Below are 12,500 nucleotides of genomic sequence, written 5' to 3' on the forward strand. Positions count from 1 at the left end.
ACCTATATAAGTAAATGAACAAATGCTATTTTTAATTTGATTATATATGACATGTTGTTGCAGCAGCAACATCAGTTTGTGTGTAATACACAACTAGAACTGAAGAACTTAGCAGCAGTAGCCACCACTGTTCAACACCAGTAAAATTAAAATGCAAACTACGGAAACAGCATCAGCCAAAACATCAAGGAAGAATAGTGTACTTCCGGGATAAACCACATCATCGTCGATTTATTAGAACTTTATGAGAAAGAAAACCCCTATGCATGACATTGAAACATTATACCTTGAGGAATCCTGAAGAAAAGATGAATGAATATCCTGGGCTGTCCAGCCTTCCACTGCAGCAACACAAGCTGGCAAAAAGTTAAGCCCCCCCCCCCCAAAAAAAATAGTGTGGTTAGTAACATTGTAAAATTGTTATGATTTGTGGTTGAGGCAACCAAGAAGCACCTGCTTGGTGTTTCATGGCTGCAGAGCGGTGCATTCCTGCACAGTGTGGGTATTGAAAAGTCTTCAGGAAACCCTCAAACTTGTTCTCAGATGGATATTTGATTAAATCAAATTTGCACCCCCATGCATGGAAAATATACTACAAAAACAAGAAAATCTGATCAGGCGTTTACAGCAGTTTACACACGCCCCGCGAGTGTTATCACTTGTAATTTATTTTTCATTTGTACAAAATCAAGTTCCATCAAATGATGCCAAAGCATTGTTTAATGGAAATGTTTGCATTTTAAGGCTTACTATATATTCACCTGCTTATTATATGTATTGACGATCTATCTTGTTAATACGACACACACACGCACATACACATTTTATTTTTGCTCTTTTTGATGAATTTTGATGAATAGTGCTTACACACCCAGGAAACACATCATAGAGAGTATGAGGTCAGTAAAATACTCTTACACACACACACACACACACACACACACACACACACACACACACACACACACAGAGTACTGTATACTGTAACTCAGTGGTTTAATCTACGGATTCTGCTGACTCGGTTATCGTACTCTCTGGTTGTACACACACTGAGGTCACAGGACACACACACAGAGGTCAAAGCCAAGTACCGCCCATGTGACTCTCAGGGCCCAACACACATGCTCAGATGCTTTCTGACCTCTGACCTTCCCGACCCTGGGGTCACTAGTTCAGGGAGTCCGTGTGCGTGCGTGAGAATGTGTCAACTGTCACATGTGAGAAGCGAGAGTTATCACAGCAGCACGTCTTCAACAGACAAATTCAGGTCAGTCAGATTTCACAGTTGAGACGTGTCGCTCTCTGTGAGCACTGTTCAATACTGTAGACTTATCACATACAAATATCATATAGGAATACAGTTTTAGGTTCGACATGACTTCAGGAAGAATTAAACTGCATAGGATACCTCCATCTATCAACCAGACTAAATCTAAAATTGCAGTCATTTTTTTAACGTGAAAAGGCTTTGACTTTTAGAGATAATAGCCGTAATATTTCTGAGACAGCACACTGTACGATGCTTTGCTTTCGCCTTTGTCCGCATTTTCAAATTTGACCTACCTAAATGACCTTGCCCGGCCTCTGTTGTTGTTGGTAACAGGGCCATGGCCTCTGGGGAAAAAGGCTTTTGGTAATCTCAACTCTGGTAGAAGAAATGATTAAAATCAATGATCCAACTGGCTGACTGTCATCATACACAAAACTACAACACAAGGCTGAGGCAACGTACGATCAGTGACATACTGTAAGCGCTCCACAACGAAACACATTTAAACATAATCCTGACCGGTTCAAACTGAACAGTTTGCACTGCTCCGTCTTGGCTTGGATGTACCCAGCTATGACGCAATTTTTTAATTTATCCTTTATTTAAGTAGCGGGGACCCATTGAGACTGAAATCTCTTTTGAAGGAGGGCCATGCAGCAGTAGAAAAGTTAACTTTCAAACAATACAGACAATTAATGTGTAAAATCCTCTCCTACAGCCCCACGATAAAGCACAAGAGATCATGACATCAGCCAGCTTCATAAACTGTGAAAGGGATGAAATACAGGATATTTACAGGTTCCTGTGGGCAAGACTGATCTAAAGGCGGGATCAGTGATAAATGTCAACTCAGCCATGGTCTGCAAAACTGACAAAATGCACCTGCCTAGCGTTCCTTTTACCAGTTTACCTGTCACTGATTCTTTAGTGGATTCACGAACTAAAGGGACGTAACACTTTTGTTGATGTCGCACTGTTGACCCCCGGAGAAGCTGTTGAAGTGTTTATCGTCATCACAGTTTTACTGAAACATACACTCATTTTCATATTCACACATCTCCGTAGGTTTTGGACTTTTGTAAGACATTTGAAGGCGTCACCTTTGACATTGCAAAGTTGTGAGGGTTATTTTCTCACTATTTTTGGACAGTTTTTTTTTGTCATTCTATAGACTCTAACCTACTTTACTTTTTTTTGTAAATTCATCCTTCCCGGCAGACGGAGGCTAAACCTTTCACTTCTTCCCTTAAAGGAAAGCATTACCAACCTCCTTGTTTCAAGAGTCAGTTCATTAACCAAAAAGGCTGGTTGATTGTGATGAAGGAAATGAGGATCCTGTGCTGCAGAATGTCTTCATGTGTGTTTAATGGGAGCAGGTTGACACGCGAGCAGTCAGAGCGACGCGAGCTGAACGAGGGTCGAGGATCAGTATCGCTCTTTAGATCGCTTACAGGCACTGACAACAGATCCTCCGGGGTAACCCGAGATCTCACACACACACACACACGCACACACGCGCACACACACACACACACACACGCACACACACACACACACACACACACGCGCACACACACACACACACACACACACGCGCACACACACACACACACACACACACACACACACACACACACACACGCGCACACACACACACGCGCACACACACACACACACGCGCACATAGGTCAAGAGATAGATGTGCACGCTCACAGACAGACACAAACATACAACCCTCTCACATGACAAGACTTAGATGTCTTGCAAAATACGGAAAAGCAGAAGAGAAATAATGCGAGATAGCATTTGGGAAGAGGCGAGGAGAGGCGAGGAGAGGGGAGGAGAGGGGAGGGGAGGCAGTCAGCGGACCGTGACACTTCAGACATATGGGAGGACCGAAGAGAGACGAGGGGATGAATAGAGAGTTGGTGAGAGACGCAGAAACAGAGGGAGAGGGGGATGTATCCAGCTGTTTGTCCGTCCTAGCTTTGCTGTAATGAGCCCATGTTTGGCTCTGTGGAGCATCGCCAACGCCTCATCTAACTTCTCCAAACTCTAACAAGCCAAACTGCTATTTAGATTTACCTCCTACCAGCGCTGAACCGGACCCAAACAACTAAGCACATAACAGCGTGGCGCTCCCTTAAATGGACACTTTGACATTTTGAATTTGGGCTGTTTATTTGTCTTTAACAGACACTTGTCAGCATGTGGGGAACATTTCTGCTTTTAAGTTTTCATAAAATGGCTCAGCAGCATTGTTAGCGTCGCTGAGCATATCTTCCACGTGCAGCCCGCTGTGCCCTTTGGCTGGAATGAGGCGAAGCTTTACAAGTCATTTGGAGATTTACCTGGTGAAGACGCAAAGAAAAAAATAAAATAAATCACACACAACCAGGTTCTCCTCTGTGGTTACAGCTAGAAAACCAAAAAGCAGCTTTTCCCACCCCGGGGATGCGTGGTTTTTATAGTGCGCTGAAAAATCTAATATGACATTTGACTGTATTCTGGTTGACAGCTGTCATTGTCCTTCATCACCAGAACTTGGTGTTTTGTGACACTTGGACAAAACCAATACACTGAAAGCTGCTCTTTACAATTCATGACAAACATGACAAAGCTTGTCGGTGCCTTAGACGCAACCTTTTCTTTAGTACAAGGTAGTATCAATAAATCATGAGTCATGTGGATTGATACATCTGCAGAGATAAAAGTGTGTAAGTGTAAGAAACAAGAAATATAATTAAACTTTCGCAGTTCGACATCATTTATCCTTTTGAAATCAAAAAGAAAATTCACGAACAAAACTTCAGGTTCAGTGGCCGAGTATAAACTTCACTGTCGAGTGTTATTGTGTAGCACATCAGCCTGGACACACCAGCACAGTCCGTGTGCAGCCCTGTCTGGGCTATTTTCACCCAGAGTCCGTCTGCTAACTAAGCCCTGTGGCCGCTAAGTGAGGGGATAAAGTGTCGGGACCCCAAATGCATGTGTGATCCTCTTAACCATCAATCAGCACTTCACTCAACAACGACAACAGGCTGGCAAAGCAAACACCACCCAAGTTCTCATCAGCATCTGTCTCATTTAGTATGTTGACCCTGCGTTTTGTCCCTCCTCTTCCTCCTCCTCTTATCTACAATAATAAGTCAAAGTTTTAAAAAGTGATGATTTGTGTCCATTTTAGGCACAGATAATTGTACTATAACATTCTTATATCATCATTAATAAACGCTTTTTATGGCCACCGCATGTCTAACACGGATGAGATGGTTGCTGATGCCATAACTTCAAAATATAGGTTAAAGCCGCACATGCAAATGTTTGGGCATGTGCAACATGTGAAAGTGAAGAAAACTCCGAGCATTATCACCAGACTCGGCAGTTCCCCTCAGCTCTACCAACATTGTTTTGGTGTTCCGGCCCGCAACGTAACTGTTGCTGTTGCTTCACTCTCCCAGCTCTCATCATCAGCTCTGATACACCTGTATGCTGCCTGGCCAACACCAAACGGAGTTAGCAACTAGCTGGTCAACATATTGAGGAACATAAAGAGAAAAGATTTTTTTTTTCTCTCAGGAGTTGGCGGAGACCAAAACGGAGCTAAAAGGAGAGTGAATATTGGATTTAAATTCTTGTGTTGTCCAGTAATACGATTCCAAATGAATGCTAACATTTACTCGTCCGATGAATTAGTGAATAGGCAATTATCTGCCAACACGTTCACCACAACAACTTTATAAGTAATTAACATGTCAGTGTTGTGTTTACGGCTTGTTCTGTTGCCACCACTTGGCCAAAAATGTATTAATTAATGAATCAATTCATGCTGTTTAAAGCTGGTATCCTTTGAAACAGGTTTATTAGGCATATTTTGTAATTGTTTACAACTCAAAACCTGTTTAGACAGTTTTGTAATGGTTTAGCTGTAGGTTTTTTTGCTCGTCTTTTATTCAATTTTAGTGGTAAGTTTAGTTGAACATAGCGATTTATGCACGTTTATGTAATTGCTGTGTGTACTGTTGACTCCTGGCTAGTCATAATTGTCATTGCTGCCTGACCATGATGGACAACAATAGAAAGAAGTCAGAAACGTCCCTGTGTTATCCCTGATAATGAAGCTCAGACGTACTGTATGTGAGGCTGCCTTACTCACAAATTCCGTACACTAAAGGTGATACATATCATACCACTGCTGTATTTGAATGCATTAAAAAAAAAAATCAAGCATGAGCACAGTAGCATCACACTTTGCTAGCTGACACATTTCCAAACGTTGCAGTGGCTGACAGGCAGGTTTCAACAGCGGCTCTGCCATCTTTGACAACACCAGTAAAGTATATACTTGGGCTAATTGTAAATTGCTGCCAAATCAACAAGCCAGTGCTTCAACCACCAGTTGTTAAAATGTTTACATCTCTGACACCGTTATTGCTAATGCTGATTAGTCGCTGCTGTGACTTATGAATAAATGAAAATACGCTTCCAAACAAACACAAGAACCTGTTGTTCCTGGTCCAACATCGCTCTCGCTCTCTGCCGTCAGCGCGTATCCAACTTTGATTAAGCCAAATAATCAACCGTGTGCACGTACGCAAGCTCGACTCGTCTCGGTTTACGTGAATGTGTAATGTTTGCTTTGCCGGGCAGTAGACAGGACTGAATGCCAGAGTAGAGATGGTTATCTCTCTGATGAAATGGCATTGAATAATAGTGTCGCTCCAATTCCGTTAATGGCGAAGGTGACTCATTTACACAGTGTTTAAAAATAGGACTACCGGTCTCACCAGCTTCCATTGAACAGAAGGGTTTGTTCTGTGACAGGCCGACAGGTTAAATGAAAATAAAGTTTAAAAAAAGTCTTAAGTCACCAGTCGGGTCAGAAGTTCCTTTTCAGCTCAGTGAGTCGGGAGAGGCGCTGCCAGGGTCAGTGGTTTGTGAACATGAACACGCTCACAGAGCTGTGGGGGCTTTGGAATCAAGTGCCAACCTAGTGACACGTGTTGTGCCCTCATATGAACTTTGCAATAATGTGGTTACAGTGGGGCAAACATTTCTTTTCTGCCATCATCATTCCTATTTTAGGAAGTGTTAACAAGTGGACAACATGGTCCGACTAGAGGCAATTAAAATGCTCAGTGAAGTGAGAAGCAGGGCAGATGGTCGGGCAAAATGTGGCGCAGTCCAGCTTGATGCACAACTGGTAAGACAGGCTTTCTTTGCTGAGGTCTGAGGCGCAGTGTGCCTTCCATCGCCACCCTAAAACTCAATGTAAAAAAAACAATGTTTGTTTTTTCTCTCACTACTCGGAGCCCACGTTTGATCAAAACCCACTGACAAGCCAATAAATGCCAGAGCTGAGCTGTGATGTCAAATGGCAGCAAAGAGTGTCCGGGAATACAGGAGTGGATCACGAGTTTAAATTCCTGAAAACCTTGGGCAGGTTTACGTAGGAAGCAATGGTTAAGGATTTGGAAGTCATCAGCTTTTTTACCGTTTTTGATCATCAAGAAGGAGCCCGAGTACAGAGAAGATGAAAGCCAATATGAGTGGGACAAAAAGGTAACGATTTAAACAAACACAAAAGACAGCAGGGAGTGATGTGGCTGATGGGAAAACATTCTCGGGAATTCGTTTAACAAGACCACAATGCGCGCTACTACATGAGGCCTCAGGGTCATGACGGAGAAGCAACACTTTGTTGTGATGGAGGCAGGCAATCCTGCCAACAATAACAGCCGCTGTCATTTTATTAAAGTACTTGTAGCCTGTGCACCAGTGGTCCTGAAATTTAGTCTCCAGGCTGCTTATTTTTTATTCTGCCAGGCAGTTTTCATTCTGGACGCCTAATCAGAGACTTATTTGGACTGGGACGCCAGGTGAATTTAAACTAGCAGGGAAAAAAAGAAAACCAGCAACACTCTGGACCCCAAGGACTGGATTTGAGGATTACTGCTGTAGACTGTGTCACAGACATTGATTTTGTCCTAGGACTAAACGCCTCTCTGAGCTGAAGGCAGCAACTTCACCAGCATCTAAAAAACTTCACCTGGAGGTATTTAACTGCGAATGCTAGGGGCATTTTAAACATTTAAACATTTGTGTGTGTGTGTGTGTGTGTGTGTGTGTGTGTGTGTGTGTGTGTGTGTGCACTTCACTTGGGTTGGCCTTTGAGACCCAATCTGTTTTCCAAATGTCAAAGAGGCATCACAGCAAATCATTATAGTCCTTCCACAATATTGTGCTTCCATAAAGTCGGGGGGCTTGCAATGCCATGCCTGGAAAATGCACACGCAGGCTTTCTGTCCAAGCCAAGACAACCTCGATGACATCATCAGGTTTATGGACAGTGGACAGACATAAAAAGACTAAAACTATTCAATTACCTATTTAAGTATCCTTGTAATGGATATTCTTGGGACACACTATCCCTTTATTAGATAGCCGACAGTACAGAGATGAAATATGGTGAGAGAGATGGGGAACGACATGCAACAAAGGTCCCCAGCCAGGAACCAAATGTTGCGGTTCATGGTCAGCACCCTCGGCCACGGGGGCCACTGGATTGTAAGTATGGATACAAATACACCCCCGGACTCAGAGGGTCTTAAGTCAGCAGTGTTCCCCCTATGTGCATTTAAATGGTTAGCGGCACACTGTGACACTGCTAGTCTGGCTCACCAGATTTTGCGCCCCCCCCCCCCCCCCCCCCCCCCCCCGACATTGGGTCCCCTTCATTAGTCCACTAACCCAGTGTATGTTGCCGGGTCACCGACGTGCTTATTTGACTCATTTGATGGCAAACTCCCCCAAGCTGGTGCCACACCAGTGTACGCCGGGACAGTAATCAAGTGGACGTACTCTCACGCTGTGAGTCGCAGACAGTTTGTGGTAACGTCACTGGTTTTGCGATAGAAAAATAAGAAAATGAAGTGTCACCCACAACAAGGTTGATACTGGAGTAAAAAAGGTGTGTATTTTGAGTTACAGTGAGAAGGTATAATGATAATATACTCCTCATAATAAAGTGAGTAATGAGTACTACACACTGGACTCGAACTTAAACAAAAGCTCAATTATTTATGATCTTATCTCATAAAACTACTGAAAGTGTGTGAAAAAATTTTCATATTTTGATACATTTGTTTGTATGTTGTGATTGAAGTTGCAAATGGAACATTATCTGTTGATAGTGCCGTAAATAATGTGCCCTAGATCTACCAGTCCTATAGTGCTGAGTGTAGTTTATATCCCTAATTTAATACCACAGCATGTAATTGGGGGCAAGAGAGCGCCGAGTTCGCCAAGACGTTACATCAATTTGCTGTCAAATGTCCCCACTTGTGGGCGTATTGGGGGTGGTCCTGGGGTAGAAAGTCGGTGGCAAATATCAGCTCAAAGTGAAGGTTTATTAATGAATGTAACGTTAGGCCTACACCTAGATGGTGTGGGTTTTTACAAGGCTACACTTTCCTTTAGGATTTGAGTAGCTAAACTTGGAATTTTCTTAAACTTAATCTACAACTGTGTGGACAAATATGTGCCTAAAGCCCTCCTCGCGTCAGCGGACACGCTGAACATCTTCCGGCGGCGCTCAGGCACTTCAGCACCGCTGAAAACCCTGAAACCCTGAAAATCCCAGGGTCTGATTCTGAACATTGACTTGTACTGATGTACAATAGTGTTTCTAGGTGTATGTCAATGTATGTAGACCTCAGGACAAACACTAACTTCACAATAGCCTGGGGTCCAATTTACTCTAGATGCCCACTTGGACTTAAAAGTTAATCCGCACCTAGAAATAATAACTGAGTGACACTGTTATTATACAGTGTGGACATAGTACAGCAGACACCAAGAACCAAAACATATGAGGGACAAGGAGGCTCGTCAGGAAGCTGCGGACTGTAACTGGTCCTTAGAGCTGCAGACAGCAGGCCCTCACACTGTCTAATGCAGCAGGTTGCATGACTACTGTATGTGCAGCCATAATAAGGACCACACATGCGTTGTGGTGCTTTATGTAGATTCATATAGATGACATAACACTGCTAAATTAGGGTTATCATCATCATCATCATCATCACTGATATCGCGCTGTGGCTTTTGGCCTCTGCTGCTGTCATGTCTCATTCTCAGCACCGTTGCAGCCAAAGCAAGTGACAACAACACTAACGCAAAGCACGGCAACAAACGCGTCCTCACCGGGAGAGTAGAGCCTCGCCAGCTGTCGGGCCCCGGCGTGCTGCGGTCCCCAGCGAGGCGCCGCGCTGCGTGCAGCCGCCCCGTGCTCATTCCCGTTCGGATCCTCCTCCGCCATGGACCGGTGCCTGATGTCGGTCTCGGAGAGAAGCGACGCCGCCATGACTCCTGCCCGCTGCCGCCGCCCCCCCCCTGCTTTGGCTTTCAGCTATAAGACATCAATTAGAGACCTGTCTCGGTCAATACCTGTTTGGTTCCGCTTGTGTGCCCGGCCTCCGGTCGCTGCTGTTGTTGTGGCTGGATGGAGGAGGGAGGCTGAACCAACCGATGCTAGCTGGGGATGTACCGGAGCTGCCTCGTGCCACCCGGAAACACACAGACGGAGCTGCGCTGACACACAGACCTATTTCACAGGGACGCAGCGTCTGTCATGGAGCGCAGCCGGTTTGTCTCAGAGACAGACTTCCTGCACGCGTGTTTACATACTGAAAGCGAGGCTTGTTGCTGGAGCACGCGCGGATTTGGTTCAACAAACTTTATCTCTGCGTTCTGTTCAGCCGTCGCGTCGGCTGTAGGGACCGTCTGCATTTTGCAGTCATGATGAAAAGTGAAAGTGGTCGTCGACCCTAAAATCGTTCGTACCTTTTAAGTAGTGGTCTGTGGACCCGGCCGTGGTCAGAAGTAACGAAATGAATTGAATGACGCCATGTTTGTCATGTCAAATTCCTATATGTGGTGGGAAATAAAAGGCATTACTTAAGTCAGTTGTTTACCAATGTAAAGATAACACTACACATTTTACTGTATTGTTTGACCATAAAGACCATGTGACCATGTGCTTGAGGGGTCAGCCATGCAGCATGTTTTGCAAATGCAGTATTCTCTGCAGAAAAACCTTGAAACCAATGGATTTATACACAAGACATGCTGTATGTGAGCCTACAGAGGAGATGTTTGACTGTTCCAGCAAGTGTACAAGCCAACAGCCTTCTGGCAGGGAGGCTCTCAGCGGCTGCTGACACAACATACATCCGAACACGTCTGTCAGGCTAGTAGCGAGTCATAAAAACCACTGCCAGTGGAGCTCATGTATGTATGTGAAACTTAAAACTTAAAAGCCCCCTTAAGTGATATATTGTACAGACATTAATGGTCCCCAGAGGGCGAACTCTAGTCTTTTCCTCTGGCGACACCACCATATCAAACGTTTAACTTTTAAGCAATATTTGGTACATACATTCATGGTTTCCAGGTGATGAATCCTCTGACTTCTATCCTCTAGTGACACCATGAGAACGACATTTGTGGTTTTGAGTGAAATGTCTCAACAACTATTGGATGGATTGTCGTAAAAATTTGGAACAGACATTCTTGTCCCCCAATAGGATAATTACCCCCACTATCAGGTCAAAATATCAATTTGAGTACAGTAAATACCACTAAACCTTACATTCATCAGGTGGCCGGCAACACATCTTCAATAGGATGTTTATGATGCGCAGGCAGTTGTTGGCTAACGCGTTAGCCATAACAATTTGCAGAGCTGATGGTACGTCAGGGCTGTGTTTCAGAGTATTCTGGACATCTAACGTCCGTATTTATCCAATTTCATTATCCAAAATTCCTGGGAGCAAGGAACTACTGTTGACATTCCTGGAAATCATATCTGCAATGTGTTGTTAAGGTCCATACCAAACTAGGAAAAACTCCCGTAAAGCGTCAGAAACCAACCTCCCTGCACTTTACAACAGACATTATTTGAAGGTGAGACAGTCTATTTTACATGGTTAGACTAAGCTACTGTCTGATTGTTATGATGATTATTATATACATTTTTGATATATTTATTGGGTATCAGTTTTTAAATATTCTTTAGTAATGGTGCATTGACAGCTGTTAATTGTCAATTTTGAATTATTCTTGTAATGTCTGTACTGTTGACTGTAGTCTGAATGGTGTGTTTTGTGACTTTTACGTTCTGTGTGCTGCTGCTTCTTGGCCAGAACACGTCTGTGAATGAGATTTTTAATCTAACCTAGGCACTTGGTTAAATTGAATTATGAGTATATATTACAGAAATCACTGACAATGTCATTTTCCACCATTGCCATTTGCAGCATTGATTGTCAGCTTATGGGACGTCAGAGTGAAATTGAGGACACACATGTTCTGCTATAAATCACAAACAAGCAGCATGGATCTTCTTCCATCAGCAGATGCATTCTGAGATGAGTGTGGCAAAGTGTGATCAATCCCACAGTTACCTTGTGAATGAAGTCCCTGGGTATAATAACGCAGCACCGGCTGACGGCACAGTCCCAGGGCTCATGACACACAGTCTACGGAGATGGAAGAATTTTTGCCAACAATTGTTAGAATCAATACTGTGCAATGCCACCAGCATTCTTCATAAAGTTAATGAGGGAATTGGCCAACATTAACGTGGGTGACAACTTTCTGTTTCGTTTTCTGCCACCTCCACAGTTATTGTGCATCAAAGCTTACAATTGCATGGTCTCACCTATGTACAGGAAGGGGAATCTGAAATTGACCTGTTGCTGTGATTTAATGGACTTGGACTCCAATTGTACTGATTCCAGTGCACTCCTTGGTGAGTTGCCTCCTGTTACAGGATGGAGGTGTGTGTTGGTCCTATTTGCTGGGGTAGTGTTCCTTGCAGGTATTTAATACAGTACATGTATATAAGGCTTTACCCTGCAGTCACAGCAACACTGAACATAGTGGATATGAAGACTTCCACTGTGCTGGAATGTGCGGTGTGGCCTTCTTACTCAGATAGGCTAAATATCAGAGAAGGGAGATGCCAACCTGATAATACACCTGCACACACACACACACACTCCAACAATGCTCCCTTCAGAGATAAGGTCATTTAAGGAGGGATTTTTTTTCTTTGTAGATTATTTAGAAAAAGATTACACAGAAGAGAAAAGTCAGAATAAATGTAAAAAATAAATGTAGCAGAAATGTTCACAATATTTATTATTGTATTACAATTGAATATTAA

The 12,500-nt window shown here is 43.6% G+C and overlaps 1 protein-coding gene across 1 annotated transcript in view; it reads right to left on the reverse strand.

Annotated features, from left to right (window-relative positions):
* LOC139286035 (plasmanylethanolamine desaturase 1) overlaps positions 1-9,635 on the reverse strand; it is a 34,170-nt gene extending 24,535 nt beyond the window's left edge. The window contains exon 1 of the mRNA XM_070906690.1: positions 9,476-9,635. Coding sequence (XP_070762791.1) covers positions 9,476-9,635 — 160 coding nt within the window. The remainder of the gene's footprint in view (positions 1-9,475) is intronic.
* Positions 9,636-12,500: the final 2,865 nt, after the last annotated feature.

Source organism: Enoplosus armatus, chromosome 6 (assembly GCF_043641665.1).
Source record: "Enoplosus armatus isolate fEnoArm2 chromosome 6, fEnoArm2.hap1, whole genome shotgun sequence".
NCBI lineage: Eukaryota > Metazoa > Chordata > Actinopteri > Centrarchiformes > Enoplosidae > Enoplosus > Enoplosus armatus.